Source organism: Boleophthalmus pectinirostris, unplaced genomic scaffold (assembly GCF_026225935.1).
Source record: "Boleophthalmus pectinirostris isolate CB_2022bp ecotype Guang Dong unplaced genomic scaffold, ASM2622593v1 HiC_scaffold_22, whole genome shotgun sequence".
Taxonomy (NCBI): Eukaryota; Metazoa; Chordata; class Actinopteri; order Gobiiformes; family Gobiidae; genus Boleophthalmus; species Boleophthalmus pectinirostris.
The window spans coordinates 17,846,525-17,870,354 of NW_026571190.1; the positions used below are offsets into that span (position 1 = coordinate 17,846,525).

A 23,830-nucleotide genomic window follows, 5' to 3' on the forward strand; every position below is an offset into this window, starting at 1 on the left:
TTTGACTTGAATTGATTTTGGTTAGTCAATACCTTCCACGTTTATACTTGATTTAAAGTGGCAGTAATCAACTCTGCAATCATAATGAAAGCTTTTCCTCATGTTGTGTACCTGCGCCTTTAAGAAAACCAATGAGGAAGCGACGATTGTACTAACTTTTTCGTTTCCCTCGTGAAAGTTTTATTTATAAGTCGAGGGTTTACATATGAAAAGAGAACTAGCAGCTGTGTACCGCGACAGCGACAGTCCACATGAGCTCTTAATGATAAATAGCATAACTTTATCATTAAGACGTAAAGCAGCTGGGACATTACAAGCATGGTAAGCGATCGTTTGACAGTATAAAAGTAAACATAGGTACGACCAGACAGCTGTAATATTGTTGTCGATGTTTTAAAATGAATCGATTTGTTTTAAAACTTGTGTAGATTAGTGGTAAATCGATATAAACCTATAGACAATTTTTGGTGGTAATAAGGAGTTAATCTGTCACATAATGTAAAGAGAAGTAGTTTAATTCACATCCTCTTATTTGTGAATTTGCACGAAACATTTAAAAAGAGGAACTGAATGTATTCTAATCATCTAATATTACACCCATGACAATATTAACAAAGTAGCCTATAAATAAATAACAATGCGATGCATAGCAATGTTTGACTGTAAATATTGTCATTGATGTACAAACACGTAACAATGATAAATCATGCATGAAGCCTTTGATTTACCCTTAAATTTGAATACGTTTTCTTCAGGCTTTTCTTTTGATGCAGTAATATTTCAAATCAACATAATTCAGAAAATTAAAACAATGCAATAAACATACACAGGCATTAAAAAAAAAAAAAAAAAAAAAAAAAGCCACATTGTTGCTCAATTTAAAACAGACGCCAGGGCTTTATCTGTTGAGGTGACAGGTCGGTGTAATTCCTCATTTGTCCAGAGTGATGCAGGGTTCAAAAGACATATTTGACATTAAATAGAAGCCATTTCAATTAGATGTTTCTCGTAGATTTATAATGCATTATAAATACTAGTGCCTCAGAACCCTTTCCTCCTAACATCTCTGATTAAAACAAATACAAATATTTTTATATATGAATTTACCTTTATGGATGATGAATTTAAATTCGTTATGCAACATAACGTTATTCGTTATGCAGCTTTAATGCCAAAATAAATGTATGTGTGTACAATGATTCTCACTTTCTCACAGGCATTTATGTATTTTAAAACTATATGCTATATTTGATATTTTTGCTCTAATAAGTGTGAAGCCAATGTGCTGCTTGTTTTGGTCACTAGATGGAAGCAACTGATGGGGAAGAGTTGATCAGAGAGGCTGCTGAACATGTAGCACCCCCCAATGGTGTAATCAATGAAGTGCTTGACGCGGGACAGGAGGACAATATGCAAGAACAGGTATGATTACTGTTCTGTTATAATTATTGTGAGAAGAAACAACCCAGTTTAGCTAATAATAATAATAATAATAATAATAATAATAATAATAATAAAATAATAATAATAACATGTATTTATATTTATATAGTTAATCTGGCACACACAGCCAGACAAAACAGCCCTTCACGAACAGAGTTAATATGAATTAATTATTTTTTCTTTTACCATTGTTACAGTTATTGTCAGCTCTTAGGACTGATTATATTGTGCCCTGTAAAATCACAACTAACCAAATAATCTTGACATCCCCAGATTTATATAAGTATAAAACAACCTTATTATCATAGTCTGTGATCCTTATATTTTATGTGTAAATTGTGTCATGTGTGGTAAGCTGAGATGTTCTTTTGTAAGATGGAGGAGTTTCTGGGCCCACAGCCTGAATACAATGAGGAGGAGGAGGAGAGGAAGTACTACAGAAGGAAGAAGCTGGGAGTGATCAAGAATGTGATTTCAGCCAGCGTCGCAGCAATGATCGTATATGGAGTTTACATGGGTGGGTCTCAAATTAATGGCATGACGTGAGAAAAGCATGCAATATACCAAACAGAATGTGAAACAGCTGAATAAAAAAGTAATAACTGTATTTACTAGTTTTTACTTTAAAAAGACAAATCCAAGCCAAACACAGTAAAACAAGGGTGTGCTGGCCAAATAATACTTTATTTTTTATTTTAACAAGACTTAAATTTGAACCAGTTTAATATAGATGAATAGCAATGCATTTTTTGCACAAAAAATGCTTCACAGTTAAATGAAGACAGTCCGCAGTGGTCTGATTTTGTGTCAAAGTAATATTTTTTATCATACACTTGGAGGATAAAGCTAACTAATTTAAAGTCAAAAGTTAGATATAAATTATACTCAAATTTCCTTATTATATGGATACGAGTCTCACTGTTAATATTGTATCTCTTAGATTCAATAGCCTATTCATTAGCATCTTTACCTGGTTTAAGATTTACAATGAAATCAAGAACTAGACAAATCTGCTTTATGACTTTCTTTAAACTGCTGTCTGTCAAAACTACTGTACTGTTGATCACACATACAGCTGGTAACTGTATGTGTGTTGATCATATATACAGTTACCGGCTGTACTACATTGTTACGTCACCTCAAAAGATCTTAGAAAATATGTGTTTAGATTATGTAGCATTTTAGATTCACTTTCTTAGTTTCTTAGCATAGTTTGTATAATACTGTATGATGACTTAGGCATTTAAAGTTAATAGGGCCCCTTAAGCATAAAAGCATCTCAGATTATTGAGAAAAAATTATGTAACTTCTCTAGTGATTTGGTCAAAATTTTCTGTATGGAAATATAAAATTTTTCTATTTAGCATATATTCAATTACAAGTGTTTTTATTGCTAAAAAATATCTTAAAAATGTTACTATGAGTAGGGTTACCTCTCCACAGGTCAGACCTGTCAGATGAGTTAAATGCCATACTGTGGAACATTCCAGACAAAGCAGGAACATCTCCATATAGTTCACTAGAACTCCAAACACTTGTTGTACCCAGCTTGAGTTAAGGTTTTGTTTTTGAGCCAATTTTTTAATGCTTGTTTCATTACTGTTAAATAACAGGTCTGAATTTGGGTCATGGTTTGTTTCCGTTTTATTCCACATTGGCTGAATCAGGTTAAGAGTCCATTACTCACACCTACCTGAATGTTTTGTATAGGGCTCTTACAGATGCAGCTGATCCTCCATTATGACATGACGTATCGCGAGGTGAAGTACAGCAACCTCGGGCTTCAGGATATCGACCAAAAGATGATGATGGGAATCAACGTCACCCCCATCATAGGTCTGCTTTACACCCCTCTGCTCATCAGGTACGAAACTAACTACCACTTTCAATTAAAGGTGCTTTCTGTAACATTTCTACTGGAGTATCCGTCACCCGTTTGTCTCTATGGAGACATTACTGCTTTGCCTTGAATATTCCATGGTATGATTGTAAATGTAGCCATCTCTGAGGAAATAAGCAGAAGAACCCACCAGGCAAAGTTACAACTCAGTTCCGTGGAGAGGCAATCCAACTCACAGTAAGAAGGCATGCACTATGTGTGCAATTATTAGGCAAGTTGTATTTATGAGGATTAATTTTTTAATTGAACTACAGTGCTCTCGGTCAATCCAAAACGTTAAACCTGAATATTTAAGCAAGTAGAAGTGAGATTTTTGCTTTTCTTAAGAAAAAAAAAATCTGTGTGTACAATTATTGGGTGACTATTAGTGTGCAGTTATTATGTAACTAAATGAAAAATGAAACATTTCCCTCCTCACTTGTTTATTTTTATCTTGATCTGTTGACGATTCACTTTTTGTGTAGTAGCAACTACAGTTTCTTAAACATTTTTCAGAGAGGTGGACCGTTTTCCTTCACTGGAAATCTCCCATTTAAGGCCCACAAGTTCTCAAAAGTTAGGTCAGGTGAGAGAGGGGGCCATGTCATTATTTTTAATGACATTATTAATGTCATTATTAATGACCTTAAAGATAATAATGACACATTATTTATCTTTAATGTCTTTACTGGCTTGCCATGCAGTGGAGTACTTCGATGCATGGGAATGAGCATTGTCCTGTCTAAAATCATGGTCCTCTTGAAAGACGCAGACTTCTTCCTGTACCACTTTTTGAAGAAAGTGTCTTGCAGTATTTTTTGAAGTTCATTTTGACTCCATCTTCACCCCGAAAAGGTCCAGCAAGCTCATCTTTAATAATACCATCCCATACTCCACCTGCACCTTGCTGGCATCTCGAGGTGAAGCTCTGTGCTCATTTCTGATCCAGCCACGGGCCCATCCATCTGGTCTGTCAAATGTGACTCTCGTCTCATCAGTCCATAAAATCTTGAAAATATCTTCAGATATTTCTTGGGCTGGTCTTGACATTTCAGCTCATGTTTCTTGTTCAGTTGTGGTCATGCTTCAATCTTCCTTACCTTGGTCATGTCTCTGAGCTCTGAACCTCTTGTACTTCTGGGCACTCCAGTAGTAGGTTGCAGTTCTGGAGTATGACAACGCTGAAAGATAATGGCTTCATGTTTGAGTCTTCTCAGATCTCTTGCAGTTAATTGTTTTTTTCCTCAACATGTTTCTTATGACACTGTTGACTATTGGCAACAAAACGTTTGATGGTTCTGTGACCGCACTCCAATAGCTTTGCAATTTCAAGAGTGCTGCATCCCTCTGAAAGACTTTTTACAATTTTTGACTTTTCAGAATCAGTTAAATCTCGTTTTTGGCCCATTTTACCAGAGGAAAAGAAGCTGCCCAGTAATTGTACACACCTTGATATAGGGTGTTGATTTCCTTAGGCCACACCCTCCACCCTACATCCCCTTTTATGTTTAACTTTCTATGGAGTGGCTGTCCCTCCACATTTAAAACAACCACATATAGTGTAACTTTATAATAAAATGTTACTTCTCAGAGTTGTTTTCTAACAACATACTTTTACTTTTAATATTTTTAATGCACTCTTAAATTTAGAAATTTTGATTCCCCATTCCATTGCTAGACAATAGTCAGTGTAATTTCTTGACTACTCTCCTGTCCAGGTTTTTAGGCACCAAGTGGATGATGTTTTTAGCTTCAGGGATCTATGCTCTGTTCGTGTCCACTAACTACTGGGAGCGGTACTACACCCTGGTCCCATCAGCTGTGGCCATTGGAGCGGCAATTGTGCCTCTTTGGGCGTCACTAGGGCACTACATGACCAGGTGAGAGACTTTTAAACAGAGCGTGTGAAAACTGCTGCATTTGATGTCAGACAAAGGAGGTTAGCAGACCACAGTCTTGCTCTGGAGTGCTAATATCTGCTGCAAATTACATGTTAACTCACCCTATTTAAATTGTGTAATGTCTTTGCTTAGAAAGAATTTGAGGTAGTCTGACGTATGTAAACTTCCCAATATTTTTGAATTACATTTCACACCAAGATCCTCTTGAGGGACTGTAAACAAAAAATAATATCAGAGAAATCCAATTTCAAAAAGGCATCATAAGATCATGTTGGTTACTGGTTTATGCCATTCCCAAACATGTGTAAATGGAAAGGGTTGCATTCAGAATTATTGTCCCAATCCAAAATGCCAATCACTGCTTGCTAGGAGGAAGATGGGTTTTCTGTAGAAATCTCTGAAATTTTAAACGGACAGGCAACATGTTGTATTGTTCATTTAAACAGTAAAAATTGTTAACTGACATTCTGCTTAGTTTAGGGAACTGAAACTAGGCTTGCTGTTGAATATGTAAATGCATTAAAGAACTACTTTTATTTTAATGCTAGCTTAAATTGTTTCACAGTACTATTGGGTATATAATCTAAACAATGAGTGGCTTGTCAATTTGCACAACATGTTCTAGTTCATTGTTTTCTAGAGCATTTTTTTCCAGTATTGTACATTTTCAGCAAACAAAACATTTCTAGCAAATTTTATGTCTAGAAGGCTTGTTACGATGGTCAAAGCACTAGCAACCGTCAACAATCAGTAAAATGCATACCAAATGATAAGTAAATTGTTGTTATAGCTTTATGTTGTAGATTTGTATTTATCTAATTTTCTATGATACTTATAACACTTGTAGTATTTGCAGTATTATTTATATTGTTTTGCTGTTTTCCCAGGATGGCCCAGCAGTATTACGAGTATGTGAATTATAAAGAGGAGCACGTTCAGGAGCAGAAGAAGCTCCCGAAAGGCGCCTGTCACAGCTACATCATTGTTTTCCACTCTGTCTTCCACATTATCTTCAACGTGAGTGTCCCTGCGGTTGCAGCTCTGCAAATTGAGTTTATATTAAAAAGTAACATTAAGATAGCAGTTGTTAAGTGTCTGTGTTTTTTTCCCCTCACAGTTAAGTTTCGTCTTTGCTCAGTTCCCCATGCGTCTCATCCTGCATCACTACCTCATTGACAACCAAGCACACATTCTCTGCAACGTCAAGTCATGTGGTGAATATACAACAAACTATTTATTAGAGTTAATGCTCCTTTTAATTAAAGGTACTCTATGCAACTTTAGTGACTTGTTTGATTATTACTTTAACTGTAACCATGATATGGTATAATTTGGCATCCAATTATGGTAAAGTGTTTTTATTGCAAAGTGTTATTGCTGTTAGCTTAGAGGTGGCACCTGCTTGTTTCCATGGCGATAGAAGTTTTTATGCTAAATAGTGGAAAATTACAGTAAAAGTAATAACTAAACTCTAAACAGGCAGAACTGTGTCAGCTTCTCTACCAAAAGAGTTACACCTTTTAACTTAAGTTTTAAGGAGCAATATGATTTTAGGTCAGACTGACCCCCCCTTCCTCCCAAACCATATCTTGCCATATCTAATACCCTTAAGCTTTTTCTCTTCATTCTTACAAACACTCTGAAGATGGGGAAGATGACTTTTTTAAACTATTCCAATTATAATAATAAAGAAGTGACACTAAGTAATTTTACCTCATGTGATAGTTTTAATTGCACTTGAGATATTTATAATCATGTTTTAGTACATTTCTGAGAAAATATTATCTTAAAATCAGGATAATGCAAAAAAAAAAAAAAAAAGTCAAGAAATTAATTGTCAATATTGCACCAACTGGAAACACAGATTTTACTGCTTGAAGAATATACCAAAAAATATACATTAGATTAAATTAAATAAGGGTAACGGTAACCTGTGCCATTATAGTCCCAGCAAAAACCAAAAAACAAGTGGTATCCAAAAGGTAATAAACATTTGCTTTTTACTTTTTTTTTACCAACTTAATAAATTGTGCTCTTTTTTGTGCTAGGTGCCAAGATAAGTGGAGTGATCCCTGGGTTTAATACGACTGTGTTACTCAGCCTGCCTCGGTCCAAGCTGTTGATTGTAGTTGAAAGCGTCCTCATGTCCTTTGCCTTTTTGGCTATGATCATGGTAAAAAAAACAAACAACACTACTCTCTTTGATCTGGCTCCAGTTCTACTGTAGTTTGATTTTCTTGGTTTACAGTACTTAATGTATAGGGCTGTGATCGACTAAAGATATTCTTGATTGACTAAAGCCATGTTCTGCTGATTAGTTGATTTTATATGCAGTATCTCTTATGTATCTGGATCAAACTGCACTCACAAGATTATAATCACACTGGAGTTAAAGCAAAACAACTATATACGCACAAAACAATATAAAAACAGAGTAAAACGATGAACAATGAGTTTAAGTTTCACTCTCAGTGTCTGCAAATGAATCTCTGAGCAAGACCTTAACTGAAATTGCATGCTACTAATCCAAATGCATTAACTTTGTCTATGTTTTTGTGTGTAGTTCCTGGTTTTGTGTGGTCCAGCCTATCGTCCAACAGAAGAGATTGACCTCCGCAGCATCGGGTGGGGAAACATCTTCCAGCTCCCATTCAAGCACCACCGGGATTATCGCCTGAGACTCCTCTGTCCTTTCTTCATCTACAGCGGTTTCGAAATAGTATTTGCTGTGTCTGGATTCTCACTGGTACACTGCTTTTATCAGTATTCCAGTCAAACATAGCATGATATGACCCCATACTTATGATCATTGAATAGACTGTATTATGTCCATCCATGGGTTTCAGAATGATAAAAAATTTGCACCATTGCCAAAGCAACTAACAGTTTAAATATACATTATCTCTTTAATGGAAAATCCTCAATGTTGCACATAGTCCATAAATGGCCCAATACTAAAATAAATTATTAATTGACTATTATCTGTCTACAATTTGAGCTACAGCATCTCATTTTTTTGCATAAATAGCCCCTTTGTTGGTCTAGGATTTCACTCAATCAAGTATAGTTTTGACCTGGCTGGCTCATCATTACAAATCAAACTACTTAATTAAAGTTACCAATTTTTTCTTCTAACAAGTTATAAAAATGCTCTGTTGCTTCGTAATAGATTCTTTATTTCTTATGTTTGGGAGAAATTAGTTGATTTTGATTATGCTGATTTTGTTGATAAACGAAGGATCAAACGATCACCTAATCTTTAAATGCTATGTTCAGATAATCAACTTGTTAGGTGATCGAATGCTGATATGTACAATGTATTGAACAAAAATATATTCCAGTTCAATGTATTTTTTATCAGCATTTTCAAACTTATCAATATCAGCTCCAGACCCAGACCCAGAAGTTTCTAACACTAACCTTTATACCTGTTATACCTGATCTATGTAATATGTACCAATGCAATATTTTACTTAAAGCATCCTTTCTCCCTCCAGTCCTATGGTGTCTGTGCATTGGGGCTAAAGCAACTGTGGCTCATCATTGTTGTCTATGGACTTTCTGCATCGGTTTTCTCCTCCCTGTCCTTGTGCCTGCTGCGCCTGCCCCGCTGGGTGTGCCTGATAGGGGGTGCTATTGTCCATGGGGCTCTCATCATTGCTCTCCTGGCGTTTTCCCCGGTCCCAGGAGGGAATCAGTGTGGGACAGTCCAACCTCAAAACAGCCCAGACTACCTTGCACCGATCCTGATCATAGCAATACTGTGGGGTCTCGGGACAGCTCTGAACAAAACTGGAGTTGGGAGTGAGTATAATAATATTTGTCCAACTAGTCAAATTAGCATTTTAAACATATTTGACCTTTTTTTTTTATGGAATCTTAATTCTGACATCTGAACTTCATTGCATAACAAGATAGGAGATATGAGAGTTTTCTAATATTAAATCTTCATTCAAGTCTATATTATATGTATCTATAATACTTATTATATACACCTTCTTGGGTCCACCACCTTCTTGCCTCCATGAAGACTATTATTATTATTTCTTTTCCACATACATGCCTGAAATTGAATGTAAGATACAAGTTTAATGCCATACTGTGGAACATTCCAGACAAATTACATCTCCACAACCAAGAAAGTGACGGACCTTTCAACAGAAAATGTTCCGTAATGCATCTTTAAAGTATTATGCACATTTTTTTTTTGCCTTTTACTATCTCATAACATTCTTCCCTCATCAAAAACATGTCTGAATAGGTTTTACATGTCATTCATGCATATTTGAGTAATTTAGCAACCTCTCCCAGGCCCTATTCGAGCTCTCCTTACTGTTAGTTGTAAGATTCTGTGCAATAGCCTATGTCATCCATGCTCCCACATGACAATTCTCAATAAATATGCAAAAGCATGATACAAAACTGTACATAGCAACTTTACAAACCTGAGGCGATGTGCAGTAGCTTCATTAGCGGGATGCACGCGGATTGTGTGAAGGTGCAGTTACTATGCACAGGTAGCAAGGGGACCTATTATGTTACTACATTGGTTATGGCAAATATAGCATGTTCAAAACAATAAAAGGTGACATGGTGATCTAGATATGTAACCTCTTTAAGGTTGACCTAGTAAATTTTCAACAGTAAAGAAAAAAAAAAGTATTATTCACAACATAGACAGTAAAGTACATATACACCTCTCATTTTTATTAACTATAAACTATGACAGATGAATCTGAATACTGACACAAACTCTTCTTGTGTTGCAGTTCTGGTCGGCATTCTGTACGCAGAAGAGAAAGAACGTCTTGACTTTGTTTACACCATCTATCACTGGCTTCAGGCTGTGGCCATTTTTGTAGTGTACTTGTGGTCTGAAATGCCTATGAGGGTGTGTATCTTCACTGCAGCAAATGTGAAAAAACTAAAATAAAAAACATTGTCTAATATTTCTCACTTTCACCTCCCTCAGGCCAAACTGTCTATCCTTTTGGCAACGTTATTGTTGGCCTGTTATTGTTACTGGGTGATGGAGAGAAGGCTGGTCAGAAGAGTGCCCTACAGATTGCCTCGAATTCCCCGTCCAAAACACAAGGTACAAGACAGTAATGTGTGAAGTGGTTTTGTGACTTGATTATAGCAAGTAGTTCAGCTACCAATGACCCTTAAAACAGTTATGAAAAAGGATATGATGTGAAATTTGGATGTATAGGTTGGGGTTTAAAATGGTGCCTGATTTTTATAGTCTTAAAAATGTAAAACAGAATTTGTTCATTTTAAACCATAAGTTATTTCTCACTTACCATATGCATAATATTATATGTAATAATACAGTGTTATTATTTTTTTTTTTTTTCTTGGCAAAAATCTAAACGGGTACCTGGAGGCAATGAAAATAAATGATCACACTTTCTAGACATAAAATACATTGTTTATTATTTGGACCAATATGAAAGTACTAAAAAAGTTCTCTTTCCGTTGAGATTTGCCTCACATCTTTTTTTCCGTAAATGTTTTTTTTAGTAATGAATAAAATAATAATATATATATATATATATATATATATATATATATATATATATATATATATATATAAAAGAAAAAAAAAGTCATTTATTTTCTCTTAAATCACTTTTGCTCTCAATGTTCTAAATGAATCATTAATTAACACTGAATGATCAGGTAATGCAGCTTTAAATTGAATGTAATGTTCAGTTTAAAGCTGAAAAATATATTAACAGTTTCTAGATACTGTAATTCAGTGTTGTGAAACATACAGATTTTTTTTTTTTTAAATGCATTGGTTACATCCCTTCAGCTGTTGGTCAGTCATACATGTCCCATTTGTACCCACAGGTCAAAGGTTACCGATATCTGGAAGAGGACAACTCCGATGAGTCAGACTCAGAAGACAGCGATGAAGATGATGAAGACTATGACAAAGAAGAAGAGACAGAGGACGAGGAGCATGTGCCCGGGGAGGAGGGCAACCACGGATACGAGGGTGACCATGATTACGAGGGTGATCATGATGGAGGGGCATGCGGACACGACTCACCCAAGGGTCAGAGGCGACACCGGCGAGAGAAAGAGAAAGGGGTGAGGGAGGGGGAGAGGGGGAGGGCTGGTGAAAGGAATGGGGAAAATGTGGAGAAAATATGAACAAAGGATGGTCATAGGGATCTCATGATGTAAAATACTGTTATTCCAATTTCTGAGAGAAATTGATTCACACAGAATCTACATTAAAATTGGAACTAAACTGGAACTAAACCTGGATTAAACTAGTCCAGGACTATCCATAAATCTACATTAGGACTAAACTGGGCTCACATGTGTGAATGCATGCATTGTTAATTCATACAATGAGCAAAACAGCTGTATACATTATAATTCTAAACATTATCCAAACCCCTTCTAAAAAAGTACAGATTCTGGTCATCCAATAACAGGACAATAAGCAGTTGCAAAGTATAGTATAGCATACAGAGTAATACAGAGTATAGCATTTTTTTAGTTTTACATGTTGAAATGCACTTTGTTCATGTATCATCATTCTTACTTACATTCATAAGATAGGCAATTAAGGAAAAACATTTGTTCTCACTATTTACTATTGGCAATAAAAATTACTAATTCAACTTTAGATTTTTCAGACAGCCAAGATTGAATTACATATGTCTTTGATTTGCCTGTTACATAATGCTTTATAAATATGTTGGACACATTACAATATAAAAGTATTTACACTGGCCAGACATGTTTGAGAGAGAGATCTGAAGCTGTTTCAGGTATATATTTTGTCAGCAGCTCTGAAAATCATTGCTCAAAAGAAGTGAAGAATTGATTTTGCTGAAATTGCACTCAGTGTTTTAATGAAGTAATTTAAGTCTTTTAGTAAGTAGTAATTCAAGTTTTTAATGTCTACAGTTGTCTGAGTGCTAAGAAAAATCCTTAGCTGTGTCCATCACAAGCCTTCTTTTGTTTATTTGTATTTGTTATTTTTCAGCTAACTAACTATGCTCATTATCTGACTGGCTGCCATTGATGCTCAGACGATAATGCTCTCTTCACAATTTGGCTGGTTACCTGCTCTACATTGTGATGTTGGTTAAAGGTACCATATGAAACGTTCTGGAAAAGGCACGGCACCTGCATGATTCTATGAAAATAATATGTTAAAACTATACTTTATTTGTGTTCAGTTTAAGCACCTTAGCAGCAACATACAATAATAATAGGCCAACAGTTCATCAGATCCAGTGTCAGTGCAGTTTGAGTTGAGTAACATCCCTCAGGGTAAAAGTGTCCGTCCTCTCTGTCCTGAAGCTGGAGCATCACAGCTGTGTCCCGGGGAAGCCAGGTGAGCTCTTAACCCTAACCCTACTCTGGAAACACAACACAAAGACTATGCAGATCTCTACACTCTGTTGTTTTGGTTGGTGATGAGACAGGCCATTCCCTCGTTTATCCTCTGGAACATCTGCCATATTTGGTGTAGAAAGTCTCTTCCATTGTCGTAAAAAAGTCTGTTGCATTTTAGAGCTAGCTGGTTATCATAACTAGCTCCATACAGGGTTGCCATGGATACAGGAAAAACAAACTGCTCAAATCACACAACCCTGAACGTGTGTCCTTTCAAATGCACAAGCTGCGCATTTCTTAGTTCAAGGCCAAAATCCCAATATGTTAAGTTAAAAATGTACGGGGAAAAAAAAAAAAAAAAAAGACTACTCAATGTGCCAGTGTGCCAAGAGCATCTAACCTTGACCATGGCAACCACGGAAAGGTTTTATGCTATACTGTGGATGTGAAGATTATACTCATAACTAAGGTTTTCAGTGCAATATAAATAAAACCAAAATAAAATGAAAAACAGTACATTATTTTTACTTTTACAATCCAGTCAGCTGAAAACACACTGCTTTAATAGAGAATTAAAATGAGATTTATTAAGGTACTGCATAGCTGAATGAAAGAAAAAGTAATTGTTGTTGAAAGTATTCAATTTGTAAAACCTATATTTTTTATAGATTGGGGTTTGACAATGGTGTGATGTACACTTTGACATTTTTTTTGTAAAGTGCGTTATATTACTGCTATAATTGTCAATTTACTGATGCTTTGTTTTGACCACTGAAGATTTGTGGTACCAAATCACACATTAATTCCACTTATGTTTCTAAAACGTGTCAAAGCTGACTATTTTTGCACTGTGGTGATAGGGGTACTGATTAAAACAGCATGTGTTTTATGATTAAACAATGTGTCACTATCTTACCATTGTGTTTCACTCAAAGTGGTGGGAGGAGGCCTTGTTGTAAACTCACCGACTTTATAAAAAGTAAGTGATGTAATCTAACTGTTACTATGGAAATTTGAAGTAAGAAGAAAGATAATTAGTAGATGTGACATATATTTTACATGTAAGTGCATTGTTTGTATGTGAATTGGTGATGTTCGCTGGTAGTGAGTCTTATGCCAAACACGCTACAAATCATCATTGTTAAACGTTAATGGTGTAACTTTTCTGGTGGAGAGTCCGTCAAATGCTTTTCTCCATAGAGATGCTATTGCTTTGTCTGAAATGTATGGAATGAAACCTTTTTATCACCACAGAGACCAAACCAGGCAAAGTTACTGGTCAGATCTGTGGACATGCAACACAGTAGTAGGTAGAGCAGTTTAATGTCATACTGTGGAACATTCCAGGCAGAGAAATGACATCCATAGAAAGAAGCAGGTGACGGACAACCAACTAAAAATTTTCACAGTGCACCTTTAAAACTACAAATAGGTTGCTTGACATCACATCAATCAAGACAATTTAATAGTTTCAAATTTAGCTGAATGGCAGGTCAGATTTCTATGGCAGAATAAGAATAAATAACTGCCAAAATGCACGTCCACTGGTTCATACTGGGCCTATCCACATGAAAAAATGGAGAGTGTGTTCTCCATCAGCACAAATTATATTTTAATATTTTTTTCACTATTCCAAAATGTGGCAACAATGACAAAAGTGTGATGGTTCTCATTTAAAAAAAGTTTAATATATGTTTGTGGAGCCAATCCATATAATGAGTCAGTTGGTTGTTTCTTTCAAAAAGGGTGAAATATATACATATGTATATATATATATATATATATATATAGAGAGAGAGAGAGAGAGAGAGAGAGAGAGAGAGAGAGAGAGAGAGAGAGAGAGAGAGAGAGAGAGAGAGAGAGAACGCTTAAAGAAACACTTAAAGAAACACTCGCGATGGACTTTTTCAAAATAAAAGCCAGTGAGAAACAGACATTTACAATAAAAATAAATATATAATAAAAACTGCATTAATGGTGTTAAAATAAATAATGACTTAATTAGTTAATGTGAAATTAATGTGAATCCAGTCACCATCACAGTGGCAGACATCCAGGAAAGAGTCTCAGGTATGAAACACTGGACCGCACCAGGCCCTGACATGCATAATGGCTAAAGAAATTCACTGCTCTCCACGAACGCCTGGCAGCACAAATGAACAAGCTGCTAAAGGATGGGACACACCCTGAATGGTTAACCCAAGGGGACATGATCCTGATCCTGAAGGATCCCTCAAAGGGTGCAGTCCCATCCAACTATCGGCCAATAACCTGTCTCTCCACAACATGGAAGCTCATGTCAGGCATTATCGTGGCTAAGATAAGCAGGCACATGGATCAATACATGAGCGCAGCACAGAAGGACATCGCAAAAACACCAGGGGAGCCAAACACCAACTCCTGGTTGACTGAAGACTGCAGAACCCGTAAGACCAACCTGTGCACTGCCTGGATTGGTTACAAGAAAGCCTACGACTCAATGTCACACACATGGATCACTGAGTGCTTGAAGCTGTACAATATCAACAGGACTCTAAGGGCGTTCATTGAAAACTTGATGCGGTTGTGGAAAACCACCCTTGAAGCCAAGGGGAACCCACTTGCACACGTGTCCATCAAATGTGGCATATACCAAGGAGACTCACTGTCCTCACTGCTGTTCTGCATAGGCCTGAACCCTCTCAGCCAAATAATCGACCGCACTGGCTACAGATACCGACTCAGGAAGGGGGCCACCATCAGTCACCTCCTCTACATGGATGACATCAAGCTGTACGCTAAGAGTGAGCGAGACATTGACTCACTGATCCACACCACAAGGATCTACAGCACAGACATTGGAATGTCATTCGGGCTTGAGAAATGTAGCAGGATGGTGACAAAGAGAGGGAAGGTAGTCCACACAGAGGGAACAATAGCAGACATTGAGGACAGTTACAAGTACCTTGGTATCCCACAAGCAAATGGCAACCTTGAAGAGGTAACAAGGAAAGTGGCTACAGCCAAATACCTGAAAGAGTGAGGCAAGTCCTTAGAAGCCAGCTCAATGGCTAAAACAAGGCGCAGGCAATCAACAGCTATGCCCTGCCAGTGATCAGATACCCTGCAGGAATTGTAAGCTGGCCAAAGGAGGAGATACAGACCACAGATGTTAAGACACGAAAGCTCCTGACCATGCATGGAGGGTTCCATCCCAAATCCAGCACCCTGAGACTGTACGCAGGCCGGAAGGAAGGAGGCCGAGGACTAGTGAGTGTGGGAACCACTGTCCAGGATGAACCATCGTAGCTCCTTGAGTACATCAAGGACAAGGCCCCGACAGATGAGGTGCTCAAAGAATGTCTCAGACAGTGGGGTCCAGAGGAAGAGGTGCTGGAGGGACCATCATGGCAGGACAAACCCCTACATGGGGCGTACCACCGGAACATAACTGAAGTGGCTGATATCAAGAAATCCTACCAATGGCTTGAGAGGGCTGGTCTGAAGGACAGCACAGAGGCACTGATCCTGGCTGCTCAGGAGCAGGCCCTGGGCACTCGAGCAATAGAGGCCCAGATCTACCACACCAGACAAGACCCACGGTGTAGACTGTGCAAAGAGGCTCCTGAGACAGTCCAGCACATAACTGCAGGGTGTAAGATGCTGGCAGGGAAAGCATACATGGAGCGACATAACCAAGTGGCGGGCATAGTGTACAGAAACATCTGTGCAGAGTACGGGCTGGAAACCCCAGGATCAAGGTGGGAAACACCTCCAAAGGTTGTGGAGAATGACTGAGCCAAGATCCTGTGGGACTTCCAGATACAGACTGACAGGATGGTGAAGGCGAACCAACCAGACATAGTGGTGGTGGATAAGAAACAGAGCAGAGCCGTGGTGGTGGACATCACAATACCAAGCGATGGTAATATCAGGAAAAAGGAACATGAGAAACTAGAAAAATACCAAGGGCTCAAGGAGGAGCTGGAGAGAGCCTGGAAAGAGAAGGCATCAATGGTGCCTGTGGTGATCGGAGGCTGTAACCCCCAAACTGGAAGAATGGCTACAGCAGGTGCCGGGAAAAACAACGGACATCTCAGTCCAGAAAAGTGCCATACTAGGAACAGCAATATATCCTCCCCTCTATATGATGTCAGAAATGCAGCCTAAGCCTAAAACCTGTGTTATGGAGGAATATCATTGAATAACATGTTAATTACTATCTGATCTATGGTACTGCTTTTAGTGGTTAATACTTCTTATATACTTGTTTTAGTGGTTAATACTTGTTACTTGTTGTTATAAATTATTATTTACTGGGATATTAACATTTCAACACACTTTTTGACCTATTCTCACAATTTTGAATTCAGTGCATTCATTAAATCAGTCTGCACATCCATATAAATAAACCTCTTATCATAATCAGGCTTTATACTAAATAGAAATACATGCACAAGATCAGTAACTTAAAAGTGACCTCCAAATGTATTATCTTGATGCTTTGTACCCTTTTGAAGTTATCAGTTGTTTTTTTCAATCCCTCCCTAAATATTGACTAACTGATTACGCAGATGAACCAACACTGTCTTACCACTTTTACAAATAACTCCAAACATTATACAACATTTTTGTCATGATTCTCAGTTTAATTCACTTCTAGAACAAAATGAGCATTGATAGAAAATGAGCTGACAGGTGGAGGTAGCTGCTCTTCTGGGATACCGGTTTGGACTAGTTTGACCCCCTATCTGAATGAAGGGGCCGTATTCAGGCCCCTCTCAGTGGCGAATACGTCTGATGGACTGGATTTTGGGGGTCTGGCAATGGGACCCCCAGTTCCTCCAGTGCTGGTAGTCTCCACTGTGCTTCTCACACTCCATGATGTACTGCTGCCCCCTGTAGCCCGGGTACTCGTAGCACACAAAGCTAAACAAGATGGAAATAAAAAAGTAGATTTAAGAACACTATTAAAGGTGCACTATGTAACTTTTCTTGTGGGAGTTTTGTTATCTGTTTATTTGGATAAAGCTATTATTGCCTGGAATCTTCCCTAAAATGGTGTTAAATTTATGTATTTTTTCTTAAATTATAGGTGTTTTTATTGCTAAAGAAAACATGTCCCTTACTTGCCAAAAATGCATATAAATTAAAATTTTGCCAATCAACACATTTTCCAAAATATTTATCCTACTTATGTAAACCATGTATTTTGTTGGGCTATATTTGATGCTGTTCAAGCAAAGAAGCCAAAATGACCATAACTTAAAAGTCACAAAATAGGCTATATACAAAACATATTAAGCACTAACTTAATGGTGATTGGTAAAACACTTTGAGTAAGTACTAGGTATATTATCTAATCATTATCTGATTTTGCAATACAGTCAGATTGAAAATATTACATAATACATTCAACATTTAGATTTTTGAGTGCAGACTACGGTTGAAAATGGAAAAGTGTTGCATTGATCAAGTGACTGAATTGTGCTCCCAGGATTGTTCAATATCTAGTGGGCTTAGTTCAACTATTTAATCAGTTACCCATAAACATTTTAAGTAAACAGACAACAGTTAAAACTATCTTTTGCTGTTGCTATCCATTGCTGAAGATGAATGCTATACCACAAAAGTTTTTTGTTTGATAGAGACAGTTTGATTATACATTTGTAAGTAAAATGTGTATTTTATCTTGTTTGGGGTATATCTATATTTCTAAGTGTTATTATTTTTGAGGAACTTGAATGTACCTCAAAGTCACACCAGTAATACCAGAGCTAGAAAAAAAAGTGATTTAATGGCCTTTGGTGTCACTTTTGGCATAGTATTCTACATAATTATGTCAAGACATCAGTGAATTGGACAAAGTGTGTCAGATGAGGCCAGTTAAGTTCAGTTTTTTTTTTATTATGCTATGCTGTACTATAATTTTGATCAACTGAAGATCAGTTTCTGATAATGACAAAGTAATCGAAAGAAAATGCAGAGTACAGAATTATATTTTTGCCACCCATTTTATGTTATAAAGTTTACAACTAGAGGTGGGTGATTTTCAGACAACATTTTAACATTGCATTATGTGTTAAAATGTGCCTTGTGTCTTAGCTTAGGTTCAATTCTAGCACAGCATGAATGGACCCCTACAATTAACCATAGAAGTGTACAAATAACACTTTATGCCCTTGTTCAAGAGATTATAATAGATGATCTTGTCTCTTTTTGGGTCAAAATAATTACATTGATTAAAATGAGGAGATGCTGAATGTCAGTACTTACGCTCCACACTGCACATGCATGGATCCAACCTCAGGCCTGAACCAGCCCATGGCCTGCAGGGAGGGGTAATCATCGCACAGCTCGGTACAGCGCCCCATAAAGTTCTCCCTCTCATAGATCATCATACGGCTGCTATGGTGAGACTGTGGAGGAGGAGAAAAAGGAGGTGGGATTGTGTCAAAATTTGTGCCAAATATGTCAGACAGATGCACTGAATGATTTGTCCCGGGCTATTTTTACCCTTTCTGACACTCAAAATATGGAGAACTTGTTTTGGAAGCCATTTTGTGCCCCTTCCCAGATTTTTTGACACCCACAGAACCAGAGATGAAGAGAAAAGCTAATTTAGGATACCAGCCTTTATGTAAAAAACTGAATATAGACTAGATTAATATAGACACATTAAATTGTATGTACACTGTATGTACATGTGAACCCTTTTGAAATAGAAAGGCACTACCCTGTGTGATTAGGAATTCTCCACCAGAAAAAGTATTAAGAGTATGGAAAAAAAAAAACTACTACTACTACTACTACTACTACTACTGCTACTACTACTGCTTTACAATTAATTAATAATTCACTCTACACTCAATAGTGGTTAGCTACATTGTCTATTATATATTTAAAAAAATAGTACAATTACTAATTATTTATTATTTTCTCTAGTAAATGTAACTCACTCACTTTAGCCATTTTGTACTCACAGCGCAGTAGATGGGGCGGAAAGACTTGAACCACTCGGTATGGTAGGACAGGTTGCCAGTGTAGGACTCCCAGTTGGGGTACTCTCCACGCTCCAGGATGAACTGCTGTCCCTCAAAGTGATGGTGCTCGTAACCAACCCAACTGAAAGATACAGTATATGACACAATCTCTAGTCCATACATGAACCAGTGGAGACGAGATGGGTGAGAGCGAGCTTGTCTCTAGTCTACAGCACACCAACCACAAGCAATATTACAATCAATTATCACTTCTGAACAAAACCTTTTGGCTGCGATCAGTAACCAGAACCAGTATTGTGTCCCAGGCAATTTGGATGTTAATCTCACATTATTATTTAACAATTTACAAAACACTTCTGATGTGTTGAAATCTTTAGAAGCAAAAATAACATTTGGATTGGCTAACTAACTGTGGTGAAGAGGGAACAGAGGCTGCCCCAGCTTTAGCCTATGTCTCTATTTTGTAACTTTTTTCTAACTTTATCCATCCATTTGAAAAGCACATTCGAGTAATTTAAATCTTGAAAGCTGACTGCCTGACAGTATTAACCGGTTTTCACTCAGGTCTAAGTCACTCTCGCTTTTTCCTCAGTAAAAATCGAAAACGGTGGCTGGAGGAGCGTAACCCCATCACTGTGCGATACTCGTGGGATGGAGCGGCCTATTCGAGGTGGCTTTTTTAAATCGTGGGAGCCTGGACACTACTTTCTCTGGTCTCATTTACGTCTCGGAGCCAGTCAGCTGTCCACAGAGACGTGCAGGCGTACAGGCCGATGACTCACGCTCCACTCTCCACTCGGATGGAGCGGATGTTGTCGAAGCCGCACTCGTGGATGTTGCAGCACTCTGAGGTGAACTCCATGCACTTGCCCTGGAAGTGCTCCTGCTCGAAGACCGTCACCTGCGCGAGGGGAGAGAAAGAGGGCAGAGGTAAACCGGGAGGCCGAGTGGATGTGTCCTATACATTGATGATGTGTAGAAAACATGTAGCCAATTTACCTTGAAGAAAGGAGCCATCCCCATGCCATAAGAGTACATGGAGGAGTGATTATAGAAGTTTTTATGAAATCTGTTCATCTGTAATCGAAAAAATAGGTTTTAATATAGCGTAATATTAGATTAGGCCTTTGTAGTCTTCTGATTTTCCTTTTTGACATAACCAACTGTAATCTACTGTTAAAGATATACCAAAAGGCCATTTACTCTTTTCCTTACCGCTGTGATGTTCACGGATCTCCTCACGCACCAAAATCCCGTTAGCGTAAACTTTTATGTGAACCTGGCTCTTTGGTTTTATACTCACGTCCACGCGGCTGGCACGTGCCTGCGCGCGCGTGCTTGTGCAGCCCCTTTATGCAAACGATGTTATCCCCCTGTAAAGAGTTTGACTGAGACAAATGCCTCACTTTGACTGAGTCAAACTGAGGCATTTACTAAGTTATTCACTGTTCTCAAAATGTGAAAATGTGACACGTCCAGGACAGTACTTTTATGCATGAACCAAACAGCTCTTCACTGCTTCTAATACCGTAATGACTGTTAGACAGTACTGACATATTTCATTTTAAATAACCAATTATACACCACACAGCCATACATTCAGACGGGTTCGGTTTATTAGCTTAATTCTATTTAACTTTTCAACTTGTTTGGAGCTTTACGCAGGTCATTGGTTACGTGCGCGTGAACTTGAATCCTTCAATATGCGCGTGCGCGTGGGAAAACCATGTAGGCGCGCGCCCGTGCCCCTCTAGAGGCCCTAAACCTCACTCAGCCTGTTTTTTTTCAGTGTCTTTGTTGTAGCCCAGTGTGGCTCGTCGACTCAGCACTTAACGTAGAGGTGCGCTGAATGCCTCCTGTTGTTGCGCTCTTCTATGGGTCAGCAGTGCCATCGTACAGCGCAACAAAAGCCCGGGCTATAGGCACAGAATGAGTGGATTTGTTAAAGCAAGTGATGGACCTGCTTCAAATGGAAGAGGAAATTTTTAAATCAGTGGTGATGTTAATTTGTTCATGTTTCTCCAGGCTAAACCCATTAATGTTTCTGGCCCTAGAAAGTTTTTTTCCGGAAACATGTTGCTTATTATTTCTGCCCATAGTATACTGTCTCAAACAATTTTGTATTCTGAGTTACAAAATATTCTAATATTTGCTTCTAGACCTGTCTTAATATTGCATTTACATAATTTACAATTGAGTCAACTGCAGACGCCTAAATTATTCATAAATGGGACCCTCCAAAAGTGTGTAAAGTGAATTTATTAAAGGGAACATGTAGTGTGGGCCCAGAATATTCTGCACCACGATTAGCAGGGAGCAAAGCAGCATCCAGGAAGTGGGCAGGTGTGCTTTATTTGTTCATTCGACAATTACTGGAAATCAAAGAATTTTCTTATGAGCCCCTTGGTGTGAAAAGGTCATGAACTAAACAAAACTACACAGTTATGTTGTTGATTATTTCTTCTGTCAGTGTCACATTTCTGTAGCAACCCCTGTGCCCTTGTCTCTATAGAGTTTTGCACTGCTGCACCTTTTCTGGGGCACAATGGACTTTGGTTCCCATGGCAACATCAACTTTGCGTCATCAGATGGTCCTCATCCTTGACATTTCATTATATGAGTAAGACCTGAACATATAGGATATGAGTGTTGTATATCAGCTACCCTACACACAATATTCTGCAAGGAAATTGGAAAAGTCTATGCATATGCAAGTATTAACCCCAACCCCATTCTCTTTACAACAATAGGAAAAATAAACATAGATGGCCAAATGTGACTAACTTGATACTATGGGTTACTAACAAATACTTTTCTTTACATTTATACATTAACTGGATGGTATTTGGACTGTTTTTAAGTTCATTGTCTAGGGAGTTCCACAGTGTCACACCAGCATATGAAATACACATTTGTTTAAGTGTAGCTCTGGCACAAATTTAAAAGTCAAATTTCCTTTTGCTACTTGCAGTATACACAGTAAAATATTTAGCAGAACACATGATAACAAATAATATTACGCTTTGTGTTAATATTGTGTGTAAAACAATCTTTTAATTTTAACAGACCTGACCTGATCAAAAATAGTCTGCTCTTTTGGAGGATTCCTGTGAGAGATTCTCAACACTCTTTTCTGTAAAACAACTGAGGGTTATTAAATGTTAATGAGCAGTACTCTCGTTGCATTATAATGAAACAAATATTTCACTTTGCTCAAGAAATTTTGAGACTTTCAATATTATAGTTCCATTAAAGATTAATTTACTGTGTTTCATAATTAGTCTTTCTTTAATACTTATAAGTCTCAGCACTTCTCAACGTTCCTCAAAAAGATTGTCCCTCAACTGGCCTTCTTAGTTATCAATATGACGCAAACACGGGGCTATTTAAACCTCCCTCTGTGGAAGCTCATGCAGACCTGAATAAGCGGTACCACAATGAGTATTCATGTCTGTTGGTCCTGTACTTAACCCCATTTCCATAAGTATATGGGAAATGGGACATGTTTTTTTTTTTTTTTTGCTCATAGGTATAAATAATAAATATCTATTCATTATTATAGAAATGGTTAGGTTCAAGAATATACTAGTAAACGAGCAGTGCCATTTAACAGTGAATAGGTGACTTTTTTGTTGGAGGTTCTTCTTGGGGGGTTAATACTTATCCTTATTATCCTTATAATGCTTATTATCTACCTAACACTGATCAGTCTCTCAGTTAAAATCATATTGACTACTATTGAGAGCCTGTTTTTGTGCAACATGATACGATATATTAAGAGAACAAATTAAACATAAACACATAGACAAGTCAGCTGCCTCCTCCCACTGATTCGATCTGTTTGGACTGAATGAGATCTCTCTGTGAGTGGAGCTGCGTAATCTAGCACTGGTCAGACGTCAGTGCACAGACATTAAACCACTCATCAAAGAGAAAGTTTTATGACCAAGAGATGTAACTTCAGCTGGAACGTGTTTGTTTTTCAGAGATTTTAGCCCCAGTTTGATCCTCACAAGGCACTGCGAATGTCTGGTTTTGTAGAGAATGCAAAGATATGACTTTTACAGTTGTGTAATTAAGGCTATGGCTTCTATCAAGAGACATTTAAAGGTGCAGTATGTAAATGCAGAATCCTAGATCCACATTGTTTTCCAAATTAATACATTATTATTAACCAAATTTTTTTTCTGAAAAGAACAATTTGAGTAATTTTACAGATACAAACATGTGATACCTTAGCATTTTTTTGTAGAGCGATA

At 37.6% G+C, this 23,830-nt stretch overlaps 2 protein-coding genes across 2 annotated transcripts; one reads left to right on the top strand and one right to left on the bottom strand.

The window, feature by feature from the left end:
• The first annotated feature begins 139 nt into the window (after window positions 1–139).
• On the top strand, window positions 140–13,503 carry unc93b1 (unc-93 homolog B1, TLR signaling regulator). Its single transcript, XM_055157785.1, has 13 exons — window positions 140–321; window positions 1,306–1,422; window positions 1,819–1,960; window positions 3,154–3,307; window positions 5,041–5,202; window positions 6,111–6,240; window positions 6,341–6,437; window positions 7,272–7,396; window positions 7,787–7,969; window positions 8,721–9,027; window positions 9,993–10,114; window positions 10,196–10,318; window positions 11,080–13,503. Exons 1-13 carry the CDS (start codon window positions 319–321, stop codon window positions 11,383–11,385), a joined length of 1,971 nt encoding a protein of 656 aa, XP_055013760.1. The 5' UTR covers window positions 140–318; the 3' UTR covers window positions 11,386–13,503.
• Window positions 13,504–17,263: 3,760 nt separating this feature from the next.
• Window positions 17,264–20,837, bottom strand: cryba1l2 (crystallin, beta A1, like 2). Its single transcript, XM_020941273.2, has 6 exons — window positions 20,787–20,837; window positions 20,571–20,648; window positions 20,354–20,472; window positions 19,551–19,692; window positions 18,844–18,986; window positions 17,264–17,496 (listed from the first exon to the last, which is right to left on the bottom strand). The coding sequence occupies exons 2-6, from the start codon at window positions 20,646–20,648 to the stop codon at window positions 17,349–17,351; spliced, it is 630 nt and encodes a 209-aa protein (XP_020796932.2). The 5' UTR covers window positions 20,787–20,837; the 3' UTR covers window positions 17,264–17,348.
• Window positions 20,838–23,830: the final 2,993 nt, after the last annotated feature.